Source organism: Callionymus lyra, chromosome 6 (assembly GCF_982586985.1).
Source record: "Callionymus lyra chromosome 6, fCalLyr1.hap1.1, whole genome shotgun sequence".
In the NCBI taxonomy this organism is placed as follows: domain Eukaryota; kingdom Metazoa; phylum Chordata; class Actinopteri; order Syngnathiformes; family Callionymidae; genus Callionymus; species Callionymus lyra.
Genome location: NC_141823.1, coordinates 13,250,675 through 13,263,440, shown reverse-complemented (window position 1 = coordinate 13,263,440; position 12,766 = coordinate 13,250,675). Strand labels below are relative to the sequence as shown.

Here is a 12,766-nt window from a genome sequence, read left to right as displayed (position 1 = left end):
CGGTGACACTAAGCTGTGGAGAGTGGCCACTGCTTGAAATGAAATGACTAATCCTCCGAAAATCCTGCAAAACACAATTCTTTTTCTCCTTTAACCTTTCGTCAAGCTAGAATTAAAAGTGTACTTCTTTATTATTTCCATCAATACAAAGAAGTTACAGCATCATTTTTATCATATGCTATCTATCTTTTTTTCAACTAGTCATTGAGGGAGAAAAAGAATATATCACCATGACCTGGAATAGTTTCTTTAAACAGAAATGTAATGTTAAAATGTTGGGATTTTGTTCCTTTCATTAGCCAATCACTGATGACTTGTTATTATCTTAAGTTCATGATTATTTCTTACTGTTACCACAACTCCTGCACTTTGTTTAGTTGCACTCTTGCATCTTGGTGTTTGTTTTGTCCTTTTTTATTTAAAATTACATTAAATAATTTTCATTACATCATGAGATTCTGCTGCTAATTTGTATTTTAATTAAAAGCGTAGGTTTCTTCGGCTACTTCGTCCATTTGATTTACTCACAAGCGACAATACTGGTGGTCGGATGCAACATGACAAACATTTCTGTATCCTGGGAGAGGATTGCCTGAGCGTAGTAGCATTCGCTGTTTGTGTTTCTTGCTCAATTTGTCAATTATTGTAAATTTATTTCAAGTCCCTTCAAAAAAAGTAGACGTTTTACCTCTTTTATATTCTGAACCAAAGAGACAGACACCAATTTAACATTGGAACTCCTTATATATTTGTAGTATTGTCGAGTACTTGACTCTGGTGTTGCAGAATTTACATACTCTTGAAGAAGTCGTAACTGCTTTCATTTGTTTTTAAAACAAAATACGTCCAAAAACATCAGCTTTAAAAGCTGCTGGAGTCGACTGTATCCTCTTGTCCTCAGTCATCATTGTTCCTTTAGCTGCGGAGGACTTTTTATTTTAAAAACAAATAATTTAAGCGTTAATGATAAAAGAACTATGTTTAAAAAACAAAATATGATTTGAAAGTGAAAAATAAAATACACGTACACAAATATATATATTAAATATTTACTTGTAAAGCGTCTTTGCGTGTCCCAAAAAGTGCTATATAAATATGATGTTTATTATTATCATTATTTTTATTAAAAATTGATCTTAAAAAAACGATACAGTATCGTGAAATACTACTTCTTCTTTTGGACTTGAAAAAAATGTATGTATGGTTGATAGTGATTCCTGCTTTGAGCAAATACAACTGGCTTATTGTTCTTGTCTGTGCCTCCTCTACTGTACTCTCATGTTCCATATCGTCACCTGTATCTGCATCTACAAACCCGGGTAGAACCGTGACTTCCACCTAAATTCTTGACACATACTGGTCATGAAAGTGCAACATTTTAATGGGTGATTGAATAAGTAAAATAAAAAGTATATTTTCATTCATTTCGATGCGAGCGGTTCTGAGACTTACCTCTGATTACAAAGCTGACAGGCAAAACAGTCCAAATGGTAAACATTATCTCTGGCTCTCATCACCATTTCAAAGGCTGGGATCAGTTTACTGCAGGCTGCGCAGTTCCCGGTCGTACCAAAGAGCCTGAAAGACAGAGAGGCAGAGATTAACTCACCTTCTCTTTACCTTGATGCAATAAATGAGCCAACATGGGGGCAGATAGAAATACCACAGAGTGAAAAAAAACTGTTCCTCTGTAGCGTGAATCCTATTTTGACAAACACATCATAATTCTTGGCTAATGATCCAATTAAAAATGATCACATGGCTTTAATCTGCAAAGAATTTCTCCCTTGCACAATCCAAAAACAACAATCTGAGCTCAACGTGTTGACCTATTAATTCTTTTACTGCACCTCAAAACTTTCTTTCACAAGACTTTAATGAAGTCAGTGATCCAAAATTTATAAAATATATAAAAAAAAAAAGTTGTTTGTTTTTCTCGAAACTCATCGTCTGTTTCCAGTTTGGACAGGCCTTACAAGTGAAGCACTAACACGACTTTAAATGTGTTCATATACGCCCCAAAAAGTGACTCCACCAAAGCTTCTCTTTCAAGGATTCTGACGGCAATTAATGCAAAGAGCGAGAGAGAAAAAAAAAAGGTCAGCTTCAGAGCAAAGAGTCACTCGGGTTGATCCTCAAACACTTTTCCTCAAGTCTCATTTACATTTTCACTTTTCCAACTGCCTGCCTCCATGTTTAATTTGGAGATTCGGAATCGGAGATAGGTTGAAATATTTTTTGCAGAAGAAGAACTTCTCCTATCTCGACAAGATATGAGAGATTGTCACACCATAAGGACGTCAAACTTTTCCTCCTCCGAACTTTTTTTTTGATTCGCCCGGGCTGGTCGTCGTGGATGTTAACCCGGCGTGTTTGTCTTGTCAGAGATCGGGAGATGAAGTCATTACTGAACCGACCACGTTCCCTTTTATAGATGTTGGACTCGGATTCCTCGGGACTGACATAGACGAACAACAATCTGTGTCGTAATGAGGGAAATAAATCCTTGTTTAATATCATTTTTAGCTCGTGGTTCGCTTTCAAGACCACACTTAATAAAGTTAATTCAGTCTAAAGTGAAATAGTTTTGTGTCACATCCACCGCTATGTTGTTTTTCAGAGGGAGTCCCCTTTAAAATGCCATCTATAGTCATTGTTTTTTTTCGATTTCTTCTTCATCATGGCCAATTTGGCCAAAAATAAATGAACCAAAAAAACGACAAGCCAGTGTTACTGTCAGTTCAAAGGCAGCTGCAACAAATACATTTAAAGAAAAACCTTTATATAGCAGTGAGAAACGCTCTTTTACCCATTTTGGCAGAGCTTTAAAGCGGACCTCAAAATGTATGAAACTCAAACAAAAAAAATACAAATGTTGATCTCCAGCCAGAAATGAATGTCTGAGTTTAACCTGATATTGTAACATCCAAGTCAACTGGCTTATAACGATCAGAGCGGGGGATAAAAAAACAAACAAAAAACATATTTAATTCCCTCTTCCTGTGAAGTTAAACCAACTGGAATATGAACAGACCAATCTGACTCCACGTTGGTTGGACGGTATGGAATAAAAATGTTGAAAGATACATGTTTTTTTATGGTATTTAAATCAAACTAGCATGTGCTTTTGTTTCGAATTTGGTCATAGCAGGTTGTTTAAGTAAAAATAAATAACGTTAATATTATTTTAGAGATATCAATTTTAAAAACTGAAAATAAAGAAAGAATAATTAAGGGTGCTTCATTATTTATCAATTCTTCTATTTATTTTAGCAACTTGATGATCATTTTTAGCTATGAATGAAGTCCCTGTGAAGCCATTCTAAATGTAGTTTTTAATTCGTAGTTTAGTACGGAAATTCAATTAAACTTTATTAATTAAGCATCAGTCACACACAACCTTGCAGTGTTGTAAAAACAGGAAATACACTTAAGGTTTAAAACACAAGATGACTAAATGATAAATATGATTAAGGATAAAAACATGTTTTTAAAATAAAGTAATTTCAGTAATTACTTTCAAAATGTTCCGTACAGAGTTGACCTTCGAAAGATAATCTTGCACAAATGGACTATTGTTATGGCTGTAAAACTTTGATTATGGGATGGTTTTCTAATTATTTTAGTTTTAATTAAAGGCTTGCAAAGGCTCTAAAGAAGGGGAGATGAAATGCTAATTCCACAGAATCATGAAAACATTCACTGGGTGAAAACAAAAAGAAATTTGGAGAAGTCTCTTTTAGCTATTACTGCCCATATCTGTTGACTCTTTTTAGTCTCGCTTTTAGATACATTCTGTTTCTATTTTTATTCGCTTTTTTAAGGTTGTTTTCAGGTGTCACAATTGTAAATGTATTTATAGCAAATACTTGATCTTTCTTTGTCTTAATTACTATGTTTTTATTTTCATAAGGGTCTCTCTTTACATTTTTATTTGACGCATGTTATTCCTTCTTCATGCACGACTCCTGCTTGGTTGCAAGGATTCTCCAAACGTTGCACTTGAACATGATGCGACGTCGTTTTTTAAATGTGTGTTCACAGTGGAGTGTGTGTGTGTGCGTTCGTTCAACAACTTCGCAATGCCACTCAAGTGCAATCACAGATGGGGCTTCTATAATAATTAATGTGAGTGTGGCACGCTTCCAAACCCGCAGAAATAACCAAAGTGTGTTTGATCCGCCCGCTGCTCTTTAATGAAGTGCGAAAAGCTAATTCAGCCCTGAGATTTAACTCCATTACTGCAGGTGAGGGACTGTTCACATCTTACTACAGAGAGGAGGGTGAAAAAAATAGAAGGTGCAGACTGGAGATGAAAATGCTTTAAAAACCACCAGAAGAAGAAGCTTTTCAACAGCAAGAACACCATTTTTAGCTTCATATATATTTGTTTTATAATATACACCGCCCACTATTTCTTGGTCTACTCAATGACCTCACTGTCTTTACCGGACTAATGGGTGAAAAAAGCTCTTTTCCTTCTCCATCCCTGTGCCAGTTAAGAGCTTATGGCTTGGGGGTTGTGGGTTCACGTCCTTTCACTAGATGTATTTTACCAAGTGAATTTGTGAGCTTCATCGTTTTTTGCTTTTTTCTTAGTCATTTGCCCATTTATTATTACCTCATGTGCACCATCTGGCCCTTCTAGAGGCGACTCCAGGTCTTGGTGGACTTCTCACTGCATCTTAAAAGCATTAGCTGTGGGTGGGAACTGATGGATGGTAATGGTCTATCTCAACGCAGCCTCCCTTAGCGCCTCTCGAGTCGGCTGCCGGCGTCTTCTGGGTCAGAGCCGCGATGTAAGGGAAATGTCATTGAGATCCGTGAGTTACAAAAAGGAAGAAAAAAAAAAAAAACGTTGATCAAGGTTCTCTTTACTTTTGAGTTCGGGGTCTGATCTGAATTCATGTCTGAGTAATGAACTGATCACAACCCAGAGGCGGAAGACATCAGTGGAAAAGGGTGAAGAGCAGAAGGGAGGAGGGGGGTCTGAATGTAGGAGAGGGTTTTAAAAAAAAAAAGAAGAAGGGGGGGGTTGTGGGCACAGGGATCTCTAAGTCGGCCCCCGGGGGATTCCCTCTTGGATAAATGCTAGGGAACTCATTGGGAATGTGACTTAACACCCAGAAATGTTCATGTTTAATTCAGCGGGCAGATGGCTGGGGCGTCTGAAGGGGGTCTGAGTCGGAGACACCGGTGAAGCAACAAGCCTGCCTGAAGCTGCCTAACATCTCTCTGACACCAGATATTCTGGGAGCTTGTAAACACAAACGGATACCACCATAAAAAAAAAGCCTCGCGGTGACAAGTGCAATTGGATCCAAGTTCAGAGATTCTTATTTAAATTTGCAAAGTTCCATGTTCGGTTTTAATGAAGAGGCTTCCAAGCAGTAGTCTGGGGGCCAAATCAGCCCTACCTTGTTTTTTATGTGGCCCTCCAGAGCACGAGATGAATCTTTAGATTAGTTTAAGATGTCAATAATTAATCTTAAGATGAATTCATTAATTAGGGAATTCTATGAAGGATACGATTTTTAAGCTTTCCACTTGTGGGACTAATAAAGGAAAATCCATCTAAAATCTATTTAAAGTGGATATAGGAGTTTTTTTCCAAGTGTATATTTGTACACGACAAGTACTACAAGTAGAAGCTTATTAAAAAATTCTCAGAGTTAAAAGATAATTTATTATATTTACACTCACATGCTAAGGTAGGTAAGAAATATACCATGTTTTAGGTGTGTTTTGGTTTCTTGTGTTATTGAACATTTCACCAACATCGTACTATAAACATTCACTTGACAGAAACATTTGAGTGATTTTAAACTTGGCTTGACTTCATTTTATTTTCTCTATTTTGGCCAGCATTTAATTTATTGTATTATTACACTCTCCATATCTTACAAAATTAATGATTAATGAATAAAATCCACGATCATACTGATGAAAAATGAAAGAAAATACAAAATAAAATATTTTTAAAGTAGAAAAATGATGAACAATAAACATGCTACTTACTATATCATAGCAAGAACTAAACTAAAGATTAAAAAAACGTTTTACAAGAGCTTAAAATATTTATAACAGCATTATACATGGTGATATGGATATAGTAATATTCAGCGAGAAAATGTAAAGTATTATTAATATTTCCTACATTATTACATTGTGTCTTTGTTTGGTTTCTTTTAAACAATTGAATTCTAAACTTGAATAAATCGAAATATTAATTATTAATCATAGTTTTTGATGAACTGGGTTTAGATTTGTGCAAATAACTTGGACTTATAAGAATTTGTTATAAATTGGGATCATAAAATAATAAACATAAATAATAAATAAAACATTCCTGGTGAGTTCAACTTAGTTTAAACAAAAAAAAAGATCTCTTCAGTTTAAGAGCGTCTTGTACACGTTATAAAATATGTCGCCCGGCCTCTAGGTGGCATGTGTGGGGCGGACGGTGGACTTGCCTCAGGTAGTCCCTGCGACAGAGGATGAGGTTGGCTTTCGTGTAGAGGGTGGAGCCCACCTCCCCGAGGCGGCAGTCGCAGCAGGCACATTTGAGACAGTCCTCGTGCCAGTATTTGTCCAGAGCCTTGAGCAGGTAGCGGTCTTTAATCTTGCGGTTGCAGCCAGCACACCCCTTCTGTTTCCCTTTAGGTTGGACAGAGAGCATCGGCACACCTGTGGAGATAAGAAGACAAACAGCCATGCATGATTTACGGAGCAGGAACACGGGTGACTTTTCTCCTCTTTTTTCCGATAAGCCCTCTCCCCGCCTTCTCCGGCCCGCAAACATCCCCGGCTGCTTCATATGCATTAAAGAAAACATTGTTCCATGTAGATAGGCACGGGTCACATTGGACTTCCCGGCGGGAGCGCTGAGACATGACCACCTGCACCAGGTGACACAGTTAAGTCTCCGCTACGACGCGCTCTTTTTTTTTTTTTCTGCTTACTGTGGTATTTACGGCCCGGCCCTGTAGTATGTTACTTACCTTCCATTTCATCAGAGCCCATTTCACTCAACTGTCCACGGCTGTAAAAGCTCCTCATGGGCTTTGTTTGGTATAGATTAACATTAACCTTTTTAAAAGCCTCTGACCACAAAAACGTTGCTACCAGACCCCAGTGAGAGATGTTATGGCCTAAGTGCCTTTTAGCATACACTCACTCTCCGCTTTATACATACACACATTTAGACACACTCAGCTATGCACACAAGTGCACACAACAGCCACAAACACACCCACACAACATACTCAAAGCATTACAGCCTTACCTCCTTTTACACTTATCCGTACTCGTGTGTCTGCAATGAGCAAGCCTAAGTTACCAAACTCGCAAATTGCCCCGCTGTCACGCAGGTCCCCTTTAAGTGCGGCTTTTAGCCTCCTAAAGGACAAATAAAGTCCATTTAATAACTGCACTAAACACTAATAGTCTATGTGCGGTTGACATTTGTGTTGGTACTAAGAGCCCCCCTCAGGCCGCCGCTGGAACAGAGGCAGGGGTGAGCGGCTCCCCTCTGTAGCACTAACAGGTCTGCCACAGCTGAAAGCACAAGACAACAGCTCTTAAGACACTCTCACACACTGAGATATCGATCCGTCTAAAAGAACACACAGTGGACGCCACTTGCGCCTCTCTGTCAAAACACATTTCTCTATCTCGCTGCTGGGAGAAAAAAAAATTAAATGAATTGGGCACTCCACATCGCAGGGGGTAGGCTAGCATTTTGTACGTGTCAGTATCAATAAAGATCCATTTTAAAGTGACGTCGGGCTGGACTTTCTATTAAATGCCACCTTCTCGGGGGGATATTTTTGACCGGGCGAAGAACTGCAGACTCGTTTCTGTACATGTTGATTCAAACTAACCATCAGGAGTTTATTACTTACTTACTAACTTAATTATACTAGAGCTAAGAGTACCTGCAGGTGCATGCTCAGGTGTTGACCAGGAGGTTAAGTCCGGACACTTACTCGAATAACATAAATATATATATCTGTGAGTACAGAATCGGTCTCCAAATTTATTTTTTTTAACATTGGGTGCAAACATATGGATCGTATATTGTATTCTGTACAGTTCAGTCAATACATACAGTCAAATATCAAACACAAAATGTTAGTATTTAGTTAGATTTTTAGAAGATCTTCTAAAAAGCGCCAACGTTCAGTTATGAAAAGATAGTTTTCTCGTAATAATGCGTATTTATAGGTTAATTGTGATGGTTGAGGTACAGTCCACTCATCAAGTGGCCCCTTGGGGAGATTTTGAACCCTTTTTAAAGAAGACAAAATAGTTTAATGACATTGTCTTGCGGCTTTAAACTGCATGTATCATATATTAAATTATATTTAATGCCACATCTCAGGGGATCATTTGGACCAGGAAAATGACCATTTTTTTTGTATATTTTGTTTCAAACTTGCCATCAAGAACTGATTATGCTAGTGCTACAAGTACAAGTTACAAGTATCTCCAAGTGCATGGTTCAAGAAGTAAAGCCAGAAGATTTACTTGAAGAACCTACATTTACAAAATCGATGCAAATGTGATGAAAGTTATTCTTGTATTAAGAAGTTCAATGCCTGAAATAAAATATTAAACTAGCATTTATCGACACAATATGAACGTTTTTTTTCCAACAAGATCTTATCGAAGAGTACTAATGTGAAGTTATTAGAAGATACAATGTTAGCAACTATGACAATTTAATGGTTAATGGTGACGGTTCAGATACAAATCAAGGGCCATGATATCTGATCAAGTGGCCCCCAATTCCAGAAAAAAACCTACAGGTATTCGTCAGTAAGTACAAAATGGTTTTCAAAAATGTTTAAAGAATTTGGTGAAAACGTTTCGAAAGTTATTCTAGTTTCATATAATGACGTTTAATGCATAAGTTGAATATGTAAAGGTAAAATAAGCATCACTATATGTAAAACAATTTTCTATAATTGTATAAAATTTGATAAAATATCCATAATGTGCAGTAGTTTTAAGATGCCATTTTAGTACTAATGCATGTTTAAGGACAATGGTTGAGGTAAATATCAAGGGCCATGATATCTGATAGAGTGGCCTCAAAAGTAGTTTACTAGCCTTGTCTTAGAGATGTGGTTATGGCAGTTAAAACTTGACATAATCTCCCAAAAGTTATTTCGACAAGTTTCATAAATGGTTCAAAGCTTCAATTGTTCTACGGATCAAAACATCTAAAAGACAGTTCATCGGTGGTCTATTGTTCAGTATCCAGACATGTGTACTGAGAAGATAAACTCGGGTTTTGTCAGTTCATCTTTAACGTTTCTGTCATATTTCCTCCAGGAATGAAAGGATTTTTGGCGAGTAAATGTTTGTTCAGGCGCGGAACATAAGCACATGTGTAAATACCTCAGTTAAACAAACAAACTTCTCACAGGTGCACGAAAAGCCTCCCTATGAAAATTACAAACAAACTTTTCCTCATATATACATACAGTTTATATATTTATAAATAAAACGGTAGGTATCTACCAAACAAATTACTGATGAGTAGTGGAAGTGAAAAGAGTGAATCAAACTGTTGGATAAGAAAATTAAGTTAAATGTTATGACATCCAGTTTTAATTTATAAAACGTACGGCTGCTCTATCTACAAGTTTATACATTCTGGTTCAATGATCTCTCAAAGGGAGATGCGGTGATTCACGTCTTATGTCAAGGTTTGCTCTGAAACCGGGGTCATTACACACACACTTCATATTCTATCTCGCCTTCGCTGCACACATGCATGAACTCACAAAGTACCTTATTGGATCCATACTTCCCCTGCAATCTCTGTCCATTCCGCTCATCAATAATTCCATAAATGTACTATAATTAGCATTTCTCTGCTTAAAAAGAACGAGCCGAAAGAGAAAAAAAAAAGCTTGTTAGCTAAATTTATGGCTTTGGTTTATACGTCGGCGAGTGCTCTCGCGGCGTCGACCTGTCTTATTTCTTTATCAGAAGTAGAAAGAAAAAGGCTAATTGGTCCAGTACCGGTGATGGGAGCCATCAATTAGCGGCCGACCTGCCCTCCAGCTCCTTCACCTCTCCAAAACAAACCCTGTGAACACCGAGATCAGAAAACCTGCTATAAATACCAATGCTGCTGTTAATGAAACAAAAAAGCCTTCAGATTCACAGCCACAGAGGCTAAGGGCGGCCTCGTCTACCTGCATTTCATGGCTTGTTAGGGGACTTCTCTACAGGTACGCCAACAGAGCTCAGCTGACAACCTCAACAGCACTACAGAGCGCTCATAATGAGGAGTGTGTGTGTGTGTGTGTGTGTTTCACAGCTTGTGCAGAGAGAAATGAAAGCTTTTGTGCGATTCCCAGTAGGTTCACAAAAATCCTTAATTTGCCTTTTATGACATCAAATTAGTTATTCTACTCCAATTCTTTGCTTTAACTAAGAGAACTAATTAAACCGAAAGGTCGTACTTCCTGTAGCGGAGATGGCTTCCCTAATTGGTCGAAAAAGCACCGTGTTCTCTTAAAACATTCCACGGACATGTTCTACATCAGGCTTGAAAAGGCCAAAGCTTAACCCGAACCCTGCGAGTTTCTTCGAGGTTCTTCACATTTGTCGAGTTAAAAGAGTCGGAGCCGCGGCAACAAACAAGTTCCATGTTTCTTTAATGACATTAATTAATTAAATAAAAACCAGAAATAATCAATGAATAGTTTGTAACTTTACCCAACAGGAAGTTTCCATGGGAGGTTCAGAAATAAAGAGTGACAGGAAGAGATGTTGAGAGGTTCAAGAGAAAACCTTCGTCTTATCTTGCGACGCAGGAATACCATCTTTGAGTGACAGTATGATCCATGGTGGATAACATGCCACGCTATCATTCACTATAGCATTCTAATGCTAGCATCCCATTTTCAAGTTATATAAAAGATGTTATTGCGAAGGTATGCTAAAAAGCTAAGCTCATGCTGTGTTAATTGCTAAACTAATGTTATGCTACTTGCCAATTTAACTTAAAATTTTTTATTTTTATTTCAAATATTAAGTTATTTAACATAATGACAAGCTAATGCTAAAACATTGTCAAATTAAAAGCAATTTTGCACCAAAACAAAACAAAAAAACAGTAAACTATAGCGATATAATTCTGTTTTAAAGCATAAAGCTAACTGTCTTTATACATGTACAGCACTAGCAACTCATCGAATTGATTTAAAAACTGATTTATTAAATGTTTCTAATACATTTCAGACAATTTCATTAGGTTCACATAAGGTAAAAACACAAACGTGTGTATTTCTTTTTTAACTACACTAACCTTGTTGAAGCCATCTTATTTATTAATTTGTTAAAAGCATTGTATTTATTTTTAATTGTATCATTTGGACTAGGTGATATAGGGGTAAACAAGGAATACACAACTTTACAGTCTCAATCTGATTTAAACAACTGATAATTACTATTTTATTGATATTGATTTTACTGCGTTACTTCAGGTTTTTTCGTTGACCCAAATGCTTAGTATTGAAATATGCTTACTTTGTTTCTTGAAACAAGTTTTATTTTTGCACTAGAAATAGTTTTTGATTTTTTTTTTGTTTCTCTAAGAAAACAACTTGGAGTGGAAATTTAACAAAGCTAAAGGTCAAGATATGTACTTCATGTAATGTCATTTTCTTTTGTAATAATTGTTCTTTTAAGATTGATATTGGAAAAAAAGTACCGAAGTGAAGGTGACAGTATCAATACAGGTATTTTATCATTTATTTATTTATGTTTTATCGATACCCACTCCTACTTAAGTGTAGTACAAAGAAAAAGGGTATCGACCCCTAATAATGTTCAGAAGACATCTGAAAAGTTTTTATATTATCTTTACATTTCAATATTTGCCTACTGGTGTTGGTGGTTGAGTAAACAATCACAACACTGCCACGATTTCTGTGTTTCTACTTAATGAAACACTCTAAATCACAAGAGCAAATCTAAACAGCCTTCAGAGGAGCAAATGAACTCAAGAGCAGAGCAAGAACCTGACGTCTTCTTGAGGAAGTGGCTTCTGGAGAAATGGCACTCTGGCAAACGTGGCATAAATGCACTAAACAAAAAAAGGAGTGACAGAAAAAATGATTGTGTAAAGTAAATGTCTTCCCAATTCTCTTAATACCGGGAGACATTTTCTTGCACCTGTCACCACTCCTGGTGCTACATATAACTGGAGTGGAACAGAACCTGCCGTGCTCACCACCTCGAGCTGCATAATGAAAGGAAGTCGCAGACAAGGAGGCAGCCTCCACTTAATCCAACCCATTTAACACACACAAGTGCCACTGACCTTCCAGTGTCATTTGATGTCACCAAAAGTATGCCCGTCTACATCACAATTCATTCTCTGGGAAAAAAAAAAAAGAAAGGGATGCATTTTCCCCTCCTCAAAGTGAAGAGACAGCACTTGCCCTGCCAAATATCCTTGCTGAGCAGGAATTTAATTTGCCATTAGTAGTGTGTTCAAAGGCCTGTCACCCCCCCACCCCTTCTTCAATCCATCTCCTTTCTTTAAGATTGTATCTATCAAGAATATGCACAGTTACTTAGCCCGAGCAGTCTGTCAGAGCATGCATTTCCATTATAGAGATAACATCCAATTTCTGTCAGACTATCTCCCTTATCTGCTAACCTTTATTTTTAAATGAAAATATGCTTTTTTTAAAGCACTCAAGGAAATATTTCAAACCAAAAGGATGTCTTTTTTGCT

General features: G+C 37.1%; 1 protein-coding gene across 2 annotated transcripts in view; it reads right to left on the bottom strand.

Annotated features, from left to right (window-relative positions):
• lmo1 (LIM domain only 1) overlaps nucleotides 1-12,766 on the bottom strand; it is a 138,559-nt gene that overhangs the window by 114,311 nt on the left and 11,482 nt on the right. For both annotated transcript variants that reach the window (XM_087793755.1, XM_087793754.1), the window contains exons 2-3: nucleotides 6,474-6,687; nucleotides 1,453-1,578 (exon numbers count right to left, since the gene is read on the bottom strand). In XM_087793755.1, the coding sequence (XP_087649881.1) occupies nucleotides 1,453-1,578; nucleotides 6,474-6,687 (340 nt within the window). The remainder of the gene's footprint in view (nucleotides 1-1,452; nucleotides 1,579-6,473; nucleotides 6,688-12,766) is intronic.